Source organism: Mustela putorius, unplaced genomic scaffold (assembly GCF_011764305.1).
Source record: "Mustela putorius furo isolate JIRA1106 unplaced genomic scaffold, ASM1176430v1.1 tig00003875_pilon_pilon_pilon, whole genome shotgun sequence".
Classification (NCBI taxonomy): domain Eukaryota; kingdom Metazoa; phylum Chordata; class Mammalia; order Carnivora; family Mustelidae; genus Mustela; species Mustela putorius.
This window is the reverse complement of record NW_025422026.1, coordinates 1,991,947-2,014,598: the sequence shown is the minus strand read 5'-3', so window position 1 is coordinate 2,014,598 and position 22,652 is coordinate 1,991,947. Positions and strand designations below refer to the sequence as shown.

Genomic DNA, 22,652 nt, shown 5'->3' with positions numbered 1-22,652 from the left:
CCTCCCGCCCACCGAAAGTTCCCGAGGTCAGCACACAGGCCCCTCAGCATCTCCCCTTATCGAAATCCACAACGGGAAGGGCAGAGCAGGCACACACCCCCATCCCACTAGAAAAGAATCATTCCTTTTCTTCCTTTCAACTGATTTCCAAAGGTTTAGGAGACTTTTTTTTTTTTTTGGGGTCTTCAGAATGCTGTTAGACAAAAGTACAGAATTCCATGGGGAGGGGAGTCTCTCTCAGGGTATTCAAAGTCACCTTTTAAATGCAAATTGAAGGGGTGTTTTGTACTGTAAAAGATCTAGTAACAATGAAAGCTTGTACCCAGCATCTGGCCCAGCACCTGAGATCTACCAGGCACTCGAATTGCTGAAGGGTTGCAAATTCTAAAAATTTAAATTTCTCATCATGTTTAGATCCTGTGGTTCTAAGAAAAGAAATCCAAAAATTATTAAGTATAACAATATCAATCTAGACTTCCCACCATGTGACCTCCTTCTCAAAAGGGAGAGCATGTGTTTCTGATACGTATACAGACAGACACAAATCTTAAGAACAATTTAAAATAAAAAACTTTGAGGGGCACCTGGGTGGCTCAGTGGGTTAAAGCCTCTGCCTTCGGCTCAGGTCATGATCCCAGGGTCCTGGGATCCATCCAGCCCCACATCTGGCTCTCTGCTCCGCAGGGAGCCTGCTTCCACCACTGCCCCCACCTGCCTCTCTGCCTACTTGTGATCTCTCTGTCAAATAAATTAATAAAATCATTTTTAAAAATAAAACAAAATAAACAAAAGAGAGACACTGGAAAGCAATGAATCATGAACAGAAACACACAGTTCCGATGTTTCCTCTTGACGCCCAGCACAGTCTTGAGCACCTTCCGAGATGCTCAGCTCCCATCACCCCGGGAACCACGAATGCAGAGAACATCATCTGAATTTGGAACTGGAGCCCCAGGGTCAGGCTGCCTGGGTCCAAGCCCCTGCTCACCTCTTAACTCCGTGTGGCCCTGGGCAAGTCACTCATCTCTCCTGTCCTCGGTCTCCCAGTTTCTAAGACGGAGGTGACGAGAGTCCCTGCCTCGCAGGTGTGATGAACAGAATTACGTCCCACGGGAAATGTGCTCGGCACAGAGGAGACGTCCGAGCCCACACTGACACCCACAGCAAACCTCCTGTTTGTGAACAGAGGAAAGTGCCTCTGACACAGTGCTCGGACACAGTGCCTGAGTCCCCTGGCCACATGGCCGTGTGTGTCAGTGCCCGATGAGGAGTCCCACCTCCCAGCTCCAGACCAGTGATCTTTCTCTCGTCTGACCGTACCCCATCATTCCAGATACATGCGACACCCCTGGAGCTCCTGCCTCTCCCTTCCTCCATCCGTCCATCCGTCCAGCCAGCCAGCCATCTTTACGACCATGATGTTGAAAACAACGGCCAAGACTCCAGTGTCTTTCCTTTGAATACTATCAGGTATGAAATCTACGTAATGTCTCCCTTAGATCTATTCTCGCCCTGCAATCCGTACTCCAAAGACCGCAGACACGCAGCACAGCGCACCCAGGAAAGCCCGGGTCTGCAGCTGGCCCCCACCGTGCCCGAGTGCCGACGCGCGCAGCAGAGACGGACCGGAGACCGCACAGCTGGGGTGGGGTCTGCGCGCCCACGGTGCGAATTTTTCTTCCAATGAAAGAGACCGGGAGCAGAGTAACGACAGAGTGGGGGATGGCGGCCTCAAGAGCGGCAGAATACTGGAAACCGTCGAAGGAGCGTGATGAGGGCACGGGGTTCACTTCAATATTTTAACATTCAATATTTTAAACATTACAGCGAAGGAAAAAACAGAGCTGGTGTGTCGGTCTCAAGGTCCCAAGGCAGGGACGGTCACGCACAGGCAGCCCGTGGGATTCCAGGCGCCCTGTCCCTCCAACCCCGCACTCTCGTCGTTATCAGCGGACAGGGCACACAAATTCCCCTAAGAACAAGGACTGGGCCGGGGCGCCTGGGTGGCTCAGTGGGTTAAGCCGCTGCCTTCAGCTCAGGTCATGATCTCAGGGTCCTGGGATCGAGCCCCGCATCGGGCTCTCTGCTCAGCAGGGAGCCTGCTTCCCCCCCTCTCTCTGTGCCTGCCTCTCTGCCTGCTTGTGATCTCTGTCTGTCAAATAAATAAATAAAATCTTAAAAAAAAAAAAAAAAAAGAACAACGACCAGGTCTTACAAAAACACGTCAGAAAGCAGTGGCCCGCAGGGTGCGCGTGGGGGCAGCAAAGCCACACGCAGCTGCTGAACCTGCCCGCACTCCTGCCCATAACCGCCCAAAAGGACAGACGGGCTCCGTCTCCTCTCCGCCCTCCCGTCACCCTGCCTGGACCAGTCCCACCGTCAGGGGTCGCTCAGGAAAACAGCTGCGTCCCGCAGAAGGCAGGCCAGGCGTGAGGGGGACAGAGGGCTGCAGCAGCATCCCAAGTCCCCCCAAACCCCCGGCCAGGTTACTCACTCACACTCAGCACAGCAGAGAGGACCCCCCCCATCACTGGCAGCTAGGATGCCCACGGCTACCTGAGGCCTCCATTCCTGGGATCACAGGAGATGAGTGCCCTGAATCTCGAAGCTGAGAAGAAGGCAACCTCAGGGCCCACAGCCCCTCCTCGTGATCTATTCGTCCCACCAAGGGCCTTCCAAGTCCACGCAGGGCTCCGTGTGAGTCTGCGGAGAACCAGAGCAGGGCCCTGTCCTCAGGGCCAGACACGGGCCCAACTAGCCGGGAGCTCTTACTGGCAGCGACGAGGGCTGTGGGAGACGCCACAGGGCCAACGGGCCAGCGGGCACAGGAGGGACAGTCAACGGCGTGTGCGGATGTGGAAGGCTGGCCCGGGAAGGGTGCAGGAAGCCCAGGTGTCTCCTCCTCGTGAACACACGGCGGCCCTTCCTGCTGACCAGTGCTGTCCAGAGAAGAGCGGAGGACCCACGAGACTGCTCCTGAGAGACTCGGGGCCAAACCCTCCAACCGTGCTGTTAACGCATTACCTCTGCATTAATTACCAACGATGTTAATGCGTTACCTTTGCAGTTCGTGGTAAACGTGGAGACAAAGTGACAGGGCAAAGACCACGGAGGAGGGGGCCACGGAAGGGGCAGGTGCCACAGAGACCCCCTCCAGTCCGCCTTTCGGCTCAGAGGGGAAGTCTGGGGAAAGAAGCAGGCGGGAGCCAGCACACGAAGGAGACCGTGGTTGTCACCATGACTGGTCCCTCAGAGGCACTCAGGGTCCACTCCCACTGCCCATGTCCTGATGTGCTCGTCCCCACTGAGGGTCAGGCTTTCAGAAACTAGTCTCAGGACGCCAGGAGGCTTGCAGCACCTAAGGCACCCAGGGAGGATAGCAGGACACAGGAGTGGGCGGCGCCTCTGACAGGGGACATCCCAACGCTTGGGGTGAGACAGCCGCTCCCTGGGTGTCTTGGGAGAGTTCAAGGCGGGGGCAAATCTCCAGTTACAAAGCGTGACCTGGGAGCAGCACCCGGTACCCCCTGACACCTCAGTGCCATCCCCCAGGGACACTGGACCCTCCCACACAGGGTGCCTGCAGGGGCCTGGGGCTTCCCGGGTGCTGGCTGAACAGGGGGGCTGGACAGAGGCAGGGTCCCCCCAGGCAGATGCCTGTTCCCTCAAGTTGGCTTTTGGTTGCGTGGTTTCCTTCTTGGAAGGGACAATCGCAAAATGTACCACACCCTTGCTCTTGACCAGTGCTGTCGCGTCCTCTGTGTGTCCCCGGGGTGGGCATCTCAAAGGCGACAGAGACACTGTGTGTCCCCGGGGTGGGCATCTCAAAGGCGACAGAGACACTGTGTGTCCCCGGGGTGGGCATCTCAAAGGCGACAGAGACACTGTGTGTCCCCGGGGTGGGCATCTCAAAGGCGACAGAGACAAAGCAAGACTCCCTGCCCGCCTCCCCACTCGGGAGCCTCTCCAGCCCCCTGCCACCTCTATGAGGAGTGACTCAGGCTTCCCGCTGCTCCAGCCCAAACCCCAGGACTCATCCTAGTCCCTGCTCACAAGTGTTAGCAGGGGTTCCCCGCTAACAAGAGTTCCCCGCTCGACTTGGCAAATACTGGTGACCGACCTCAAAAAGAACACCCCGGATCCCAGCGCCTCCCACCACCTCTGCCTCCATGCGATGGCCCACGCCACCACCGTCTCTAAGCTACGGTCCTGCAGAGGATCCTCACCAGCCTTCCTTCCCCTCCCCAGGGACACTGGCCTTCCACTTAGCACAGACACATCACCAAGAGCCACTGAAGCCTGTGACATCCTCTTACTTCTGTCCCCAAGGCTCGCATTCCAAGCCACACAAGCCCAACACGGTGGCCTATAAGGCCAGCTAGGAGCCCTCTCACACCTGGTGACCCCGTATGGGTTCCCACCGCCTCCACCAGGCCCTGCTCTAGCCACACCAACGTCCAGGATGCTCTGTGAACTCAGGACCTTTGTCCCCTCTCCCTGCACGGAGCCACAGGGTTAGCCCCTCACTGCTTTAGGCCCGATGTCATTTTCGGGACGAAGCCCACTGTCACGCACGCGTACTTTCTTACTGCCACCGGCCGACTCTCTCCGACATTCTTCTCCTGTCTCAGTAACATTGATCATATTCTCCTCAAACACTGTTTACATAATTACTGGGATGGCGGTTTTTCCTGGGCATGTGCCCCCTGTGAGAGAAAGCTTCAGCCAGCAGGGATTTTGTGTGTATTTTGTTCAGGAAGCACGTCTGGCCCACAGCAGGCCCTTAATACACTTGTTAAACAAACAGACCCAACAGGATATGAGATTGAGTCAGAAAAGGATACTTCATAATCCGAAGGCCTGGCCGGGGAGCGTTGCTGGAAACGACCGGTATGAGGTGTGGCTGCAGACGGGGGCCGCGGACGGGCACCAGGGACGGGCACAGGGTGGTGGAGGGGAATGTCAGCCAGGGACGGGCTGGGCAGCCAGGAAGCAGGAGTGAGGAACAGGACGCTGGGGAGGTCGGCCTGGGCGGGGCAGCCGAGGAAACCAGGATCCAGGTGTGCAAACTGACGTGGCTAGCCAGTCGTGCGGACGGACAGGAGGACCCCGGAGAGGAGCCTGCAGCTCCGACCAGGAGACAAGGAAGCCTAACGGGTCAGCCCGAGGCCGGACTTTGAGCTGCGGCAGGGCTGGAGCCCCAGGCCCGCGAGCCCCTTCTGAGCTTCGGGGACAGAGGCAGAGACCCGAAACCCTCCCCAGTGAGAGCACCGCCCGACCACCCTCCTCCCTCGCTTAGGACCGCAGTCATTCTGGGGTTTTCTTGATGTGTTCATAGGAAAAACCAATGTCTTCCAAAGAATCACACGACAGCAGGCCTGTTTAAAAAACGATGTCCTCCAGCCCTGTTATTTAACACAAACACGCACAGAGTTCCTTAGCATGTGAACGGTCCTTTCCTTCTGCACACATATGAAAACTAAAGTGATACCAACACCAGTTTGTACGGGTGCAACCGAGAAGAGGGCATCTGTGAAATACTCTTGAGTTATTCATGACCATAGGGAGGAACCAAAATACTCAAGTTAAACTAGCACACGCACCCCTCCTGCCAGCAAGACGGACCTTTGCAGGCAAGGTCATTGTACGACACGCGGCTTGGTTCTGCCCGTCACAATCACTAAAAACAGTTTTGAGAAAGTTGGAACTCTCACTGGATTCCCGGCCATAATAACAGAGAAGTGAGCCAGCAGCTAGAACTAACGTCCGGAAGCTCGCACCATGGATGTACCCTGAGTACAGGCTCGCCGGACATTCTCCCCCAAGCCTAGCTGCCCGGATTTCGTGTGAACCACCCAAAAACGTAAACCGGAGGAGGAAGCGAATACTCAGCACCAGGATTCCTCTGCGCCCCCTTTGTATTGGAAAATTACAGCCGCGCTCTGTTAACGAGTAATCCGGAGGTTGAGCTCTGCTCGGTGATTCAGCAGATCGCTGACAGGCAGCCAGTCACCGACCCGTCTGAAGCTGAATGACCAAGGCTTTCTGGAAGGACGGTTTCCAGTTTCACCATGGTGCCTCGGTCCTCGAGTGCTCTGAAGGGAATCGATCGTGTGGAAGTTATCAATGAGCTCCATGGCACAGAGCCTTGAAAACCCAACGGGACTCGGAGGCCCGAGGCATCATGGGAGCATTCATATTTCAGAAGGAAGTGTCTGATTCAGGTCCCTGGGCCGACTTGAAGAAAAGGGAAGGGTAAGTATCTACTGAAGGTCATCGCGTTAGTCAGCAGCTGCCAGAGCGTGTCCTGAGTGGTGGACTGGGTTCACCTTCTCGTCCCCCCGCCCTGACGCGACGCCCCAGGAAGTCTCCTGCCAGACCGCATGGCCCGCACCCGCGAGCGAGACCTGCAAAGGGCACGGAGGAGGGAGGCAGTGGGGGGCGTGGGATTACAGGTAGTTTCCTCTCCTTTTAAGTTCTCCTCTGGGCACATAAGCACCTTGGCAGATGAAGTGCCCCCGATTTAAAACACCAGCGCACACTGCTTCCCAGGGCGAAACCGGGAGACGCGGAGGAGAGAATCCAGACGGCCTCCGCGCCGCAGTGGCACACACAGCCTCCCCCCGGCGTCCGCGGCGTCCAGGTCCTGGCGCTCGGCCGCAGTCGGGACCAGTGATCCTCCTTCCGACACGTCCGTCACCAGCAGCCCGACACCACGTCCGCACACTTCGTCACCCGCTCACGCCGTGTCATCAGGTCAGGAGGCTGAGCGCGGCGCAGCAGGGTAGTCTGAGCAGAAGACGTCCGTGGCACCCTCGTCACTGCGCACTGCTCGGACGGTCCCGCTGTACTACGCGCCCTTGTTATCCCTCTCCTGGGGCCTCATTTACACGCTGATCACAGATGCCCGAGGAAAAGCCCAGCAGCGCAGGTTTGGTGCAATGTCCTAGAACAAACCTCCCACGGAGAGAGGGGGGGCAGGGGGGAAGCCTGCACAACAGAGTCGTCTCTGCTGTTCTCCGCGCCCACACCCACCCAGCCAGGCCGGCCCCAGGGGCTGCTCGTGTCCTCGGAGAGCGGGGAAGGACGCGGGATCTCTAACAGTCTTTCGGATCTAAGTGCCTGGCCGTCAGCGTGAGCTGAACATGTGCCAATGGCAGCTCGAATGTTAGTCACGATCGTGAACAAACAGCCCCCTTGCAGTGCTCCTGCCGCGTGGGGGGGCGCTGGGCTCACGCACCTCACATGGGGGCCGCCCCCACGAGCAGGACCGTCATGACCGGATCTGAGGTCCACGCAGGTTAGGAGGCCTGCCCGAGGCCCAGCAGCTAAAGCAACTCAGGCAGGATCTCAGGTCGGCTTGACTCCCAAACCCCTGCCCTTCGCCACAGAAGCACCAGAGGAAAGCTCAAACTCCAGGAACGTTCCTCGCCAGGTCGCCCTTGAGACAACCTTGCTGTGTTGCTCTGACAGGAGGGCCAAGAATCAGTTCGGCTGTAAATCAGCCAAATGAAGAGATAGCTCACCGAGTCGTCTCCCATTGGAGACCTCTGGCTGGAGCAGTGCAGACGCCACATGGGCACGCTTGCCCCCATGTCCCCCGCTGCCCCCAGCCAGATCCACGGCCCCAGCTACCAGCCACCAGCTGCCAGCCATCCCAGGGGGTGGCCTGGGCTGCAGGGCAGGAGAGGTAAGGGCCAGGGAAGGGGAGGCCTGGTTCCCCATGGCCAGTCGCCACAGGAGCCCACACAGGTGGTCACAGAAAGACAGCGGTGTCGCTGCCCTACTGACCTGCTTTAAGGAATCAACTGTGGGCTGTTCTGCAAAGCCTATGCTCTTCCATCCGAGCGAGGCTCGTCGAGGCCGGAACTCCATGGACAAGCCTCGCCACCCCTGCAGCCAGAGCCCCCCACCAGCGCCGGGGGACTGGACGCAGCAGGGCCAGCCCCTCCCCCAGGATGTGCCTCGTGCAAGGGGACATGAGGGACTGGAAGGAATGCCGGAACCGGAACAAATTTCCCTCGCCACAAAGGTTCTGTGCTCATCTCACGTCTATTAACTCAATCTCTCGGGCACCCGATGACCGTCAGTGGAGCGTCTGCCTTCGACTCAGGTCATCCCAGGGTCCTGGGATCAAGCCCCCGCATCAGGCTCTCTGTTTGGCAGGAAGCCTGCTTCTCCCTCTCCCCCTGCTTATGTTTCCTCTCTCACTGTGCCTCTGTCAAATAAATAAGTAAAATCTTTAAAAAAAAATTCAATCTCTTGGACAAATCAGGAAGCCTATTAGTTAAAGCAATCCTGAAAAAAAAAAAAAAAGCCATTCGGATCGCCAGCTAATGATCTCCTAAGTGTCTCTGCGCTGAGAGTTTGGGTCCCTGCGAGCAAGGCCTCCTCAAGCGGAGATTCATCTCACCACGAGCTGAAGCAAAGTACCACGGGGAAGGCAGGTGTGCGGACGCCAGGCCCCAGGGGCTCCCGTGGGGTCCCCAGACAGGACAGAGGAGCAGAGGAGCCAACGGGGCAGGAGAGAAGAGAGCGTGCCGTCATCCTGGAAGCGACTTCTCCAGAAAGCAAAAAGGGAGAAAAGGCCACTTCCACCGGTGGGTCGGGCCCCAAGCCCAGGGCTCCACGCCCAGCCTCCAAGGGCCCTGGGACAAACACAGATGCGTCTGGAAGGCACGCTCACCCCTCCACACAGAAGCACGCATGAGTCCGTCTGGTGGGTCACCCTTGGAACGGAAGCGTGGAAGGAGCCGCGAGCGTGGAGAAGGAGCCATAAACCATGGACCCAGAAGCTCAGAGTCCGCAGGGGCTGGAGAGGAATGCTGAGCCACAGGGACACCCCCAATGGCCGGGCTCAGCACACACGCTCCGAGAGTTGGGGGGTGCTGGGGAGACACTGTGCGGACCCCCAAAACACATTCATCCATGTCGGCTTCAGTGAATTGACTCCGAGAGCTGCACTCTCTCGAGTGGGATATTCCACACCGGCTGCCTTCAATTCCAAGCCAACACGCTGTTACCTTCCTGGAAACACCACCGTGCCTGGCCCTTGTGTCAACCAGTCTCCATACCACATTCCATTCCCTTCATCCCTCGGCCGTCAGACCCAGGTAGAAATCCTAAGTGGCTTTCCCTTAACGGCACCGTTGTATTCCCTCTGAGAACACAGGGAGCAGACGAGTCAGGTCTGTAACTTCGCCTTCACAGGGAAAGAAGCTGCTTCCCTCCCCCAGGAGAAACCCACCCTGAGAGTCAGAACACCATTCACAGCCAACAGACGGGGCCCACCCGAGAACACCTGCCACAGCCTTCCTGGGACTTACGAGTTGTCCAGTACGGGTCCTACGACTCACAGACACAGAACTTATAAAACAGCAGCACAGGGTTACATTTTCGGAACGTTTCTAGAAGCTCTCTCTCCTCTCCACCATTGCCGTGGTGTGGACGGACCCTCACCACGTCTTCTCACAAGACCTCCAGAATCTGGAGATTCCTGGCCAGGAAACCAAAGCGGGACTGCCCCATTGCCCAGGGGATGCACATGAGAACCAGTACTTGAATCGCAGACAGCTCCAAGGAGGCGGGTGAGGAGAACCGAGCCGGGTCTATACGGGACCGCACAGGAGCTGGCACACACATTTGCACACTCACTAGAGCCCCACAAGGGCCCCAGGTTCCTATCCCATCATTCTGCAACATCCCTACCCCGTTCCCTAAACAACCCCTACACAATGGACAGGTTTCACTGGGGGAAATGGTTTTTCTCTGTTCCTGTGCCTCCGCACTGGTGGGTGGTTCAGTAATCCATGGGGGAGACCTTACGGCTGAAAAAAAAAAAAAGTCTCCAAAATCAAGTCCATGCTTTCACAAAATAGAAAAAGAAGGAAGCAGGCAAGAGTTGGGGATTAGCAATGCTCCCGGGGGACGTCCCCGGTGTCCGCCAGGAGCACGTGCCCGCCGGGCTAGAGGATAATGGCTGCTAGTAAAGGGAATGAATGAGTGCACAACATACTGTCTTCGGTAACTTGCCTGTGGCAATGAGGCACCAAAAGTCATTTCTCTTTGTCTCTGCATTTGCTTTCTCTGATCGGGTCCCTGTTTCTGTCACTGAATGCCTGGCCCTTCTAGTCTCTGCAACACACAGAAGGTTGGAAGAACTTCTGCGGACGGACCGCCCAGCAAGCTCCGGTGATAACGGAGCCCCAGATGCCATCTCTCCTTTTCTAGATTGAAGTGTTCCAGCCAGAATTCTTGCCACCCATCTTCCACCTCGTTCTCCGGGTTGTTGGCTTGCAAATTGGCTCGATTCACACCTTCTCGAATCCCGGGGCCCACCGCGCCTTCTGCAGCTGCTCCCGTCCGAGAGGACCCCCAAGGACGTGCACTGAAAGGCTTAACCTGCCTGCTCCCACCGTAACCAACAGGCAGCTTGTCCCACGTTGAGCAAATTAACCACTTCCCCAGCTCAAGTTACCACGCCTTGAAGGTACCTCCCGAGAAGGCTGCACTGCTCTTCAGCGTCCCCTCCACCGACATTTCCAGGGGGTTCCCACCCATTCCCTCCAGGGCTCGTGTTCATGACATGTTTATAGACGACGTGAGGCGCGTCCTAACCTTCAAGCTTTCACTGGGGCTCCGGCTCTCACTTGTAGAGAACCTCTACAAGTTCTACCTCTAGAACCCACACCAGCTGCGGGGGGACTAGATATTCACGTCCCCGCCGGCAGAGTCCCATGCTGAAACCTAGCCCCCAGAGTGCTGGAATGGAGAGGCAGGTGGTCAGGTCCAGAGGGTGGAACCTTCCCAGGGTGTTAGTGCCCTTAGAAAAGCAGCCCAAGATCGCCCCCGGGGTCCCTTCTGCCGAGTGCGGACGCCATGAGAAGCCAGCAGTCCGCAGCCGGGAAGACGGTCCTCACGCGACCCCGACCTCGCCGGTGTCCTGACATCAGACGCCCCTGAGGAACCCGACTCTGTTGTCTGAGGGCCCCAAGGCTATGGTGCCTTCTTGAAGCAGCGGAGCGGACTCGAACGCACTCACTTCTCCCAGCCTCAGCCCCTCACACCTGCTCCTATCCCACACCTTCTCTGACAGTTTTTAAAAATGCTTGAAATAATCATCTACCAGCCGACAAGCAAAGAACACCCTTCTCGCCTTCGCGTTTGTTGACTTCCTCCCCAAAGCTCCGCTGGGACTGCTTGGCCACTTGGCCACTCCTCATTGACAAGACCCGCTCCGTCCCCAGGCACGTGGCTAGCTGGCACCCGGGGCACCGAGCAGGAAGTCTGCCCCGGGCTGCAACTGACAGGGGGTGGGGGCAGATGAGGAGAGCAGCAAGGGAGGGCGGCTCTTACTCCCGGCCCCAACAGAAGCTTCACTGTGCGCAGAACAAGCACATAATGGATACAAAGTGGCTGGGACCTCAGGCCGATACATTGTAGACCCTCCCCAATCCGGTCTGTGCTCCCACCGCATACAGCAGAACTCAGGAGGTGCGATAAGACCCAACTCTTGGGACGCGTGGGTGGCTCAGTGGGTTAAGCAGCTGCCTTCGGCTCAGGTCATGATCCCAGCGTCCTGGGATCGAGTCCTACATCGGGCTCCTTGCTTGGCAGGGAGCCTGCTTCTCCCTCTGCCTCTGCCTGCCATTCTGTCTGCCTGTGCTCGCTCTCTCTCCCCTTCTCTCTCTGATAAATAAATAAAATCTTTAAAAAAAAAAAGACCCAACTCTTGTTTGTAAGAGTCCGATTTAGGAAAAACTAAATGTATCTCATGTGTGGACTTCTGGGCCGTCCCTACATGCAATTCATTAAACAAATACTTGACGCGTACCCATCATTTCAGGGCACTGCTGGGTACAGAGAAGACCCAGAGTCCCTGCCTCCAGGGAGCTTCAGTTTAGCGGGAAAGACCATCCAACAGCAGCACATAGTGAAAGAGCATGAAACGCGCCGGCCAAGGGGCCGGGTACCAGGTGCCAGGAGCACAGAGTGTCCAAATCTGCAGCCGGTCAGGACCAGGTGCTTCCGACGCCGCAGAAGGGCACGCGCCGGAGGCTAGAGGTGAGGCTGAGGAGGGAGGCGGGACGCAGGCTGAGTACAGAGACTGCGCGCAGGACGGGGCAGGCTCTGCCATCTGCGCCGTGAGCCGTGCGGTGACCAGGCGGTCGGAAGAGAGATCCCCAACGGAGACACGGAGGGAAGGAGGTGGAAAAGGGGGTCAGACCCAGCCACGCCATGGGTACCTGCGGTGGATGACACTCTGCCTTGGCAAGGACCTGAGCAAAGCTGCAAACGGGCGAAGAACAGGACACCTTCCACACAAGGCGAAGGCAGGAGAGCCAGAGAACAAGAGTCGGGTGAAGAAAGGCAGTGAGGGGACGGCCCGGCTTCGGAATCGGGGGGACTCCCGAGTCACTAGAGTAACTAACACAGAGAATGCACCTCCTGGAAGGTCTGACACACACACGACTCCGCGGTGCAGCGGGCGGTGTGGAACCCGCGGCCTGGACACCTGCCGCTGGCCCACCATGAGAGAGCCTTCTCCGGGCCTCGGGCAGACAAGGTGGGCGACCGAGAGCAGAGTTCCGAAGTTAGGAAATACATTCTGTGGCCAGCAATCTGCATTTTTTTCTTCTTCTTTTTAAAAAATATTGAATAGACTATATTATGCCCTGCACATTGCCCGTGGAAAAAAAAACAGTGGTTTGTGAAACATTTGCTTTGGCCACAGACAGGTACAGAGGGATAGGACGTATACGTGGCCGTGGGGTCACCTACCAGATGGCTGAAAAGCACAGGGCAAGACAGTCTGTCTGCAAGTTTCTTCAAGTTCTAAGACTTTCGTGGTAGCCTTTGAATTCTACACCGCTTTACAGAGGCGTGAATCCGTCTAGATATGAATTCTGCTGTAAAATTAAATAAATGGTAGGCACAATTCAGATCTATCATCAGATGTGCCAAAATTGAATCGAACTGTTGATCCAGAGACAAAACCCTGAGACTAAGTATGACAAGAGTCTCCAGGAAATGATGACACCATGCCTACTCTGTAGCACAGCCACACCTGGACATCCAGGCCAAAGGGCCAGCCTCCTTCCTGTCTGACAGGCTTTCGTTCTCAGGTAGTTACGTACACACAGGAACAATGGTCTACAGAAATTCTCACATCTTGGAACTCAAAGTAGGATTTTGACAGTTCATTTTTTTTTTAAGATTTTATTTATTTATTTGATAGACAGAGATCACAAGTAGGCAGAGAGGCAGGCAGAGAAGAGAGGGAAGCTAGCTCCCCGCTGAGCAGAGAGCCTGATGCGGGACTCGATCCCAGGACCCTGAGATCATGACCTGAGCCAAAGGCAGCAGCTTAACCCACTGAGCCACCCAGGCGCCCCTTGACAGTTCATTTTTAAAAGATTTAATGCCAATCCTTATTCTTAACACCTTTCTGAACAGTACACTGCAGCAATGTATTGATCATGTAGGACACAGAGTTTTGAAACCCTTTACTAGAACAGGTGGCCTTCGACGGCCTGTGGCTCCTGACTCAGTAGATCTGTACACGATACATCCTCATCCGCCCAAACCACTTTCAAGAAAGCATCCTCCCAATGAACTCCTTCAGGATTCCAAGAGAACACAGACAACAATATATATTAAATCCCAAACGCCGTCCCGGGGGACGAGGCATTTTCCCTGAAAACGCAAAGGGTAATTTGGGAGCACTCACATTGGCGATCCACGTAAGCCAAGCAAACACATTTTGGGCAAAACCACGTAAGTGCCCGTTGCCAGAATCGTGCCAACTGCACTTAACCTGAGGACTCCTTTAACGGGAGAGATCGGACGGCATTACAGACGTGATCTCAGGTCTTTTCCCCTTCACTGCTCTGGGGTAGGTGAGGGAAAGCCACAAACACCCACGGGAGCACAAACAGGTGGCGTGACTTGCGCAATTGCCAGGCGTGTTCCTAAGAGAAGAAAACTCCAGTTTTCTGACCCAGGAACCAGGTTGGCCATTTGGGCCTGGAACATCCAAGGCCCTCCCTCCACAAACACCTTCCAGTCCCGTAAAGGCTAATTCAAGGTCAAGCGAGTCCCAGACCCCACCAGGTAAGATTCAAACTCACCCTGGCCTTGTTCCTGAGGCTCTGTGGGAGGTGCAGGGGACAGCCACCAGCTAGCTTCCTGTCCACACAGTGCTGGCTACTCTGCCCCTCCCCCCCCAGAAGACAGACTCCACACCAGGCGCCCCTCCAGCTGCCTCCGGGGCTGCCCACCCATGGCCCCTCGGAGCCCTTTACAAGGGGGGTTGGAAAGTCATGTCCTCCTGCCCCCGGATTATACACGACAGGATCCCGAGGTCGAGTCGCTCCTGTGCCTGCCCAAGGTCACTTCAGTAGAGGCCCGTGAGGCTCTGGCCGGGGCTCACACAAACTCAGAGCAAACCAAGTTGCTTCTGCCCGACACTTGAGCCGCCCCCACGCCTCCGCCGGTGGGGACCAGAGCCACAAAAGACCCAGGCGGTGGGCCGGTGGCACCCAGGCCTGCCTGAACAGGCAAATCCCGAGCCTGAGCTCACCAGGAACCTGCGGGCTGGTGGGATTTGGGGAGGGGGTGGGAGAAGGCCGGGAATGGAGGAGAAGAGCGAATCCACCGGGGCCCGGGGGCAGGGGGGGTCCCACTCTGCCGGCGCACAGCCCTGGAGAGGAAGGACACCCCTCCCGGCCGGCCGCCCCCCAGGGGACCCCTGCCCGCCTCCCCTCCCCCCGTCACGCGGCCGCAGGCCTGGCCTGGCGACCCCCCTCCCTTCCGCCCCGGGCTCACCGCGTGCGCAGCGCCTGCCAGGCGGCGTCGATGTCGGCATACAGGTTCTTCTCGGAGGGCTTGCCCGAGCTGACGCCGTAGCCCGAGTAGTCGTAGGAGAAGATGTTGCAGTTGATGCGCGAGCCGAGGCCGATGTAGAAGCTGCACATCTGGCCCAGGTCCACGGCGTTGCCGTGCGAGAAGAGCAGCGTGTAGCGGCTGGAGGGCGCGCAGCGCACGAACATGCAGCCGAGCCGGTTGTCCCGGGCGGTGCGCGAGAAGAAGACCTCGACGGCGTCCAGCTCGCGCTGCGAGTACTGCCAGTCGGCGCGCTCGCTCAGGTGCAGGCTGCACGCGCCGGGCCCCGCGCCCGCGCCCTCCTCGGGCTGCTGCGGCGCCGGCTGGGCCGCGGCGGCGGTGGCGGCGGTGGCGGCGGCGGCGGGGGCCGGGGCGCCGGGGCCGCGCTGCTCGGGCGCCAGCACCGTGTAGGTGGGCTCGGGCGGCAGGAAGGCCAGCTTGGCGGCGATGCGGCTCGGGCAGGGCGGGCAGCAGAAGAGCCAGCACAGCTCGCCCAGCGAGAAGCCGTTCATCCTGGGGCCTGGCTCGGGCATCGGGGCGGCCGGGAGCCCCGCCGCCGGAGGCCGGGCGGGCGCGGGCGAGGACGCGGGCGGGCGAGCGCGGAGCGCGGCTGCGGCCCGCCCGGCCGGCGGCAGGAGGCGGGAGGCGGGGCGCGGAGGCCGGGAGGCGGGGCCGGGGCCCGGCGGGCGCGGCGCTCGGAGGCCGGGGCGGGTCAGCGGCGGCCCCGCGGCCGGGGCGAGGCGCGGGCGGCCGGGGCCCGCGCGCGGCACACAAAGCCGGCGGCGGCGGCCATGGCTCCAGCGCGCCGCCCCCGCCCCCGCGCGCCCGCCGCCGCCACTTCCGGGTTACCGCGCGCCGGCGCCCCCCCGGGGACTCGGCGCGGGGCCGGGCACCTGGGCGGGGCTCCCCGGCGCCCCCTCCCTCCGCGGGCGCGGGCACCTGCCGGGCCAGGGGAGCGCGCGCCCGTCCCGGGGACGCACAAGGCCCCAGAGGAGCCGCGTGTCCCCGGGACGCCCCTGCTCCCAGGTCTGCACACCCGCAGCTGGGCCGACCCCACGAGGGAGCGTGGAGGGGACGCGGGCACCTGCTCGGCCCGGGGAGCGCGCCCCCGTCCCCGGGACGCACAAGGCCCGAGAGGAGCCGCGTGTCCCCAGGACGCCCCTGCCTCCTTCGGGGTCTGTACGGGGGCAGCTGGGCCGAACCCCAGAAGGGCCGGTGCAAGGGCCGAGCGCATCTTCCCTCATCGCTCCTCTCTCCCTTCTCCAAATCCAAGTTCGGTCGCGGATGGGGTTCTTGGGGATCGACGGAAGATCACATTAATGCCTGGAGGAGCGTGGACACACACCCAAATACTCGTTTTGGGGGTCTCCGCTTTCTGAACCGGCTCTTCCTCACTCACGTCTCAGCACCGTCGGGGGCCGCTGCTTGAGTAACGGAACAGTCCGCTCGTGGGGTCCCCGTTACAGGAGGCCGTTTCTGCACACGGAGCAATCATGTTACCTTCCTCGGGGCGTGATTGGGCCTTTAGGGCATCCCTGGGTCTTCAGGAGTAGACAGGGTCGCTCCTCCCAGTGTACGGTGCGCGGTTGTCCTCTCTGGTCCCCCGTGCTGCGCACTGTCTAGTGTCCAACACAGGGCTAGTTTCTCTAGACTTGTCTTGGGTCCAAGACTTTTAAGTAATCTCCATCATGAAAGATTTGTTATAATGACCTAAATCCACTGTAATCCTGGCATTCACCTTTAAGTGACTTTTTTTTTTTTTCCAAGTATAACTCCCAGTGTCAGAAACGGAGCATATTCTGGTGCCCCTGTCCCCGAGATTTCTGTATTTCCTTTTTGCCTCCTGATTTGGCAGCCGAACTCCCTTTCAGGAATTGACAGGAGATCCCCTTCCCAGTGAGAGACAATCCCAGTGAGAGACAAGGCAGCGGGCAGCATGGCCAGGCTGGGCCACTTGTTCTAACAGACGTCCTGAGAATGTTAACTTTTGCTGTGGCTTTTGAAGGAGGAGTGTTTCTGAGCACCCTCATCTAGACGAATTTGCTCTTCAGATCCCAATAACCTCCAGGACCTGGCTTTAAGAGACCGTTTCTTCATGGAAACAATCTTGGTCATTTCGGAATGATTCAAAAACTTAGAGGAAACCTGGTTGGTAAATCTTGCAGACAAAGTATCTCTGAGTGTATTTTAAAGCGACTCACCCTTGGTGACGTTGTACCTAAAACCAGAATTTTAGCTTCACAAGATTGGGTTCCCTTCTTTAAAAAGGTTTATAACTCAGTAAGTTTCTGTGTGCTTTCCTTAGGTACGTACTTAGTTTCTTGTATTCAATTCTCGTGTATATGTATGTAATATTTTTTGTGCTCACAACACCCAAGATTTTTTGTGCAACAGTTACAAAGATGAGTAAAACAATCCCTTCTCTCGAATACCTTACAATCTAATTAGAGCCTTGAGAGAAGGTTCAGAACAGTTCTTCACATGCCTTTAAAGAAAAAAAAAAAAAATCAACTCCTCATAAAAGCTAAGGAGAGCTGGTCTGGGGAACCCAAAGGGAGCCAAGACCCAGCCCCCTGCCCTCAAGAAGCTTCAAGAATGCATCCTCCTAAAGTAGCCAGGACCATCACCTGAATAATATTCCCAGTTGCTGAATGTGTGGGTTTGTTATTGAATTGGCCCTTTTCACGCCCAACTTTTCCTGAACTTTTCTTCTGTTTTAATCTGCCTTTCGTCGAGTCGCTCAAGATTTAACTCAGTTTATAAAAGTAAAACTGTGTCAACCGTGTAGGGGAGAATGATCATTTTTTATTGGTCATAAGCAAAGGATACTCATGCTTAAAAAGTGAATCTGCTTGTTCAAATGGACAATAAAAGAAATCTAAAATATCTTGCCTGTTTTACTTTTAATTTAGGAGTGGGTGCCCTGTGAAGGCAAGGATCGTGCTTCTTGTGGTCACCACTGCTTCCCGCCTCCCATCCTATGCCTGGCAGAGAGAAAATGCTCCGTAAATATTAATTATCTCGATAAATTAAAGAATGAATGGGCGATATGATGAGTGCACCGAGAGACAAGTCGTGTGTTCTGACTTGCGTGTTACTACGGTCAGAGTACAGGCTTTGAGCAAGATAAGTGCAATCTGTAGCCAACACCCATCGCAGTGTGTTTCTAGCCTGTACCTGTCCTCTGGCTAAGGAGCTCTGGCATCCCTCCCCACCCCCACCCCAATCTGGCTAACTCACAGAGCTAGGGTTTTGTTCTAGGTGACAATGCTCCCAGTTCAGAGACACAGTCTTCCCCCTCCCCTGCTGGGAGAATGGCCCAGTTTCCGGCCAATAATCTCTAAGTGGAGAACTTTGTGGGGGAAGGACTGAACCGAGCCAGACTCATCTGGAATGCTTGCCCCCTCGGCTTGCAGGAATTATTGGAGCCACAGCAGCCATCTTGTAACCATGAGAGCAAATTTCGTAGCTGAAGATGGTAGACAGAAGGTGAGACTCTGAAGCTTCCAGGCAATGCTGAACAGCAGCCCAGGCAGCCTTTGTCTAGACTTCTCCTAAGGTGAGAAAAAGAACCCCCTTTGTTGTTGTAGTTGGATATTTTGTTACCTATCGCCTGATGTAGTGATTAGGAATCCGCTTCAGAAACTAAAAGCAAAAAAAAGATCTTACATTGCTCTCATCTCCTTTCTCAGTAAGGACAAAGAGCACTGTGTTGTTCAACAGTGAGCAGTTACGCTTAGATCCCAGAGAAAAATATTAAAGTATGATGAAATGTGGGATAGAGTTTGGAGGAGATATCTACTAAACCAAAACATCTGAAATGTAGAAAAAAAAAAAAGCTTATAATTTGGGGGAAAAAATAACATAAATGACACTTTGAGGCTATTCCAGGGAACCTATGCTGTGTTCATTAGGGGAAGGGGCTTGCCGTTCAGTGGAGAGCTTTTGGAGGCAAAATATCTTTTCCCAGAACCCTTTTCAGCCTGAGGGCTCTTATCAAAAGTGTTGTAAATGAGGTCACTGGAATCCAGCTGGGAGAGCCCATTGAGCCACGATTGTCCAGAAAGCAAACTGCAAGAGATAAGATTCAAAGAAAGAAAACACCGTCCATCCACAGATACGTGTTGTCCTGGTTCCATCTGTTGCCTGGGTGACTGGGTCTTCAAACCTGCCTTTGGTATTGGACCCACCTTTAGCCTACTCCAGGATCCCTAACAGGGTCCCTAGAGCCCCTGAAATAGATCACACTACTGGGCCTAGCTCAACTACCCAAGACAGGAGCTGAGTCCTTGGGGTTCCACCTGTATAGTCAGCAAACATTGTGTCCTGCCCCATCAGAGAGCTCAAAACATCTATGTCAGCTGGTTGGAATTCCAGTGCTCCTAACTTCTAATCCCTTTTTAAAAATATGCAAAGATATCATAGATGACATTAAACAAGTAGTCTTTTTTTTTTAAGATTTTATTTATTTATTTGTCAGAGAGAGTGAGCACAGGCAGACAAAGTGGCAGGCAGAGGCAGAGGGAGAAGCAGGCTCCCCGCTGAGCAAGGAGCCCGATGCGGGACTCGACCCCAGGACACTGGGATCATGACCTGGGCCGAAGGCAGCTGCGTAACCAACTGAGCCACCCAGGCATCCCAACAAGTAGTCTTTTTTAAAGTAGAAAGTGGGACTGGCCTCTTATATGCAGAGCTTGCAAATCTAATTTAAAAGTGATAATATCATGGCATTAATCTTAAGGGTGTTTTGTTTGTTTGTTTGTTTTTCAGAATTGTGGATAGCTACACATTAAAACAGTGTACATGAATGATTAATCTGTGATGTTATTCCAGGGACTTGATAACAACAAATACTGAATATATACTTTAAAAAATAGTAATACCAAAAAAGACAAGTAATACCCGCATAAGACCACACAGAGAGAGAACAAAATGACTTAGCTGTTTATAAGTATTTACTGTATGATTAAGTTGATAGATCAGTAGGGATATACTAATTCAATCATTGGTTAAATATTTGAAAAAAAAAAGATAAAATTCAATTCTGATGGATCAAAAACCTCAAGGATTTTTTTTTAAGATTTTATTTATTTATTTGACAGAGAGATCACAAGTAGGCAGAGAGGCAGACAGAGAGAGAGGAGGAAGCAGGCTCCCTGCTGAGCAGAGGGCCCGATTTGGGGCTTGATCCCAGGACCCTGGGATCATGACCTGAGCCGAAGGCAGAGGCTTAACCCACTGAACCACCCAGGCACCCCCTCAAGGATGTTTTTAATGACACCAAAGGACAAGTAGAAAATAGCAATGAAAATGTGTGTATTTTGAGCATAATATCAAAGGCAGAAGCCAAAAAAGAAAAAAAAAGATCAGTGACTTGACTACATAAGTTTTCATCTTCTAAATACAGAAACATCTACAGATGATGTGTTGTGGAAGACATGCTGTGAAAAAGTCCTCTGGGGAAGAGGAGAGGAGGGGAGATACACGTGAAGGGAAGCTGATGAGTGTGATTTGATAATTAAGGCATTTCAGTGATGAGTTGATGGGCACGTAAGGCTGTGATGTATTATTCTGTACTTTAGACAAAAGTTTGAGATTCTCCACACTAAAAAATATACACCCTCTAATTTCCAGAATTCTGAAGAACGAGGCAAAAATATTTGCTCTAAGTTCATTTAAAATAAAAGACCCTGGAGTGCCCAGGTGGCTTAGTCAGTTAAGCATCCGACTCTTGATCTCAGCTCAGGTCATGATCTCAAGGTCTGGAGTTCAAGCCCCAAGCTGGGGGAGCCCTGCACTAGGCATAGAGGCTGTTTTAAAAAAAAAAAAAAAAAAAAATTAACTTAAAAAAACAAAAACCCAACAAGGAAAAGGGGCAAGATGCATGGACAAGAATTTTATTACAGTGATTAGGGGCACCTGGGTGGCTCAGTGGGTTAAGCCTCTGCCTTTGGCTCAGGTCATGATCTCAGGGTCCTGGGATCGAGCCCAACAACAGGCTCTCTGCTCGGCGAGGAGCCTGCTTCCCTCCCTCCCTCTGCCTGCCTCTCTGACTACTTGTGATCTCTGTGTGTGTCAAATAAATAAATAAAATCTTTAAAAAAAAAAAGAATTTTATTATAGTGATCATAGGTACTATATAAAGGATTGATCTCCTTAGTTTTTCAAATTTTATTTTATTTATTTATTTGAGAACGCATGCATGGGGGAGGGGCAGAGAGAGAATGAGAAAGGAGAGAGAGAGAGGGAAGCAGACTCCCGCGGAGCAGAGAGCCCGATGCGGGACTCAATCCCAGGACCCGGGGATCATGACCAGAGCCGAAGGCAGACACTTAACCCACTGAGCCACTCAGGCGCCCCCAGATTTCTTAGTTTTTAAATAGCATATTTTAAATACATACGTTAACCTTCTTCAGTTGATCCAAACAAAATTTTGAAGATGTCAACGACCCCTAGAACCCTGTGGGACGTGATGTGGAAAAGCGAGCACTCTGATCTACAGCCTTCTGGCTGGCGTGTTCACGGACAGGCTTTCTAGAAGGAAACTTGACAGTACGTACCGGAGGACTTGAAAGCATACCACATCTATAGTCAAGAAATTCTGCTTGGAATGTAGCCTAAGGAAATAACTTGTTTTGAACACAGATTTTTAAATAGTAGGATGTTTATGACAGCCTGGTTTATAATAGCAAAGAAAAAAAAATGGACAGTATCAAAGCTTGAAGTAAGTGATAGCACGTTCGGACGAAGGGCCAACGTCTGGCAGTAGAACAGAAATTGAGGGACCGCGTTTAGTATCGTAGGAAAACATCTGTAATGAGCTGGACAAACACGGAGCACAAAATAGGTACAACCCCATGTAAATATACTTTAGAAGTTTAAGCTTGGGGCGGGGGGTGGGTGGAATCTGTCCCTGGCCAGTGAGATTACAGAGTTTGTTTTTTTTTTTTTAATTTGGTCAGTTGTTCATTTCTGGTGTGTACATTCTGTAAGTTCTAGGCATGTCCTATTTTTATGATTAGGTGGGGAATAATACAGGTTATGTCAAGCCAAACAGGAGAAAGGAAAGGAAAGAGAGTGCTCTAGAGTCATGAAGATGCGCTCGCTATTCCAAGATCCTTCAGAACTTAGATCCCAAAGGCTGAGTGAACGTTCCAGTCACATGGGAATAAGACGCTGTTAGGACGGCTGAGGTCAGCGGAGCTTGGCGAAGACCTACTACGCACCAGGACTGTGGGGTTCCTGCCGCAAATGCAAAGAGAGACGAGATCCCAGAGGACCTGTTGTTCTTCTCTCTTGCTTCGGAGTCTGCATTATCTGATCGTAGGACCTTTCCCGGGGCAGGTACGTGTGCCCAGCCCAGGAACGCGCTTCCTGTCTGCGGTGTTTCTCTGCACTGGCTTCCTCCCTCCCTCTCCACCCTCCTCTGACTTCCTTTCCCGGATGAGGACGCTGGGTCTCTGTGACTGCGGCCGCAACTTGGAGGAAGAGCCGGGACTCCCAGCGCTGCATTGGCCCATGTCTCCTGGTCTCTTCCTGCTGCTCCACGGAACTGCCCACGAACGCTGTCCTCCGCGGGACCTTGTCTGCACCTGGCACTCTGTCCTGGCTGGAGGGTGAACTTCCTTCCCCGCCTGCAAGTGCCTCCTCTTCTGCCCCCTTTCCTTCCGTCGCGCTGAACCTCTTCCACATTCTCTGGTTGCCCCCTCCCTCCATCAGACGGCCCAGGATGGCCTAAGGGACGGTAGCTCGTGTCTATCGCACTCTCG

At 54.8% G+C, this 22,652-nt stretch overlaps 1 protein-coding gene across 1 annotated transcript in view; it reads right to left on the bottom strand.

Moving 5' to 3' along the window:
- The window catches only part of ABHD17C (abhydrolase domain containing 17C, depalmitoylase), a 43,931-nt gene extending 28,409 nt beyond the window's left edge, over positions 1–15,522 (bottom strand). Inside the window, exon 1 of the mRNA XM_013062019.2 lies at positions 14,827–15,522. Coding sequence (XP_012917473.2) covers positions 14,827–15,416 — 590 coding nt within the window. The 5' untranslated portion in view covers positions 15,417–15,522. The remainder of the gene's footprint in view (positions 1–14,826) is intronic.
- Between the last annotated feature and the right edge of the window lie 7,130 nt (positions 15,523–22,652).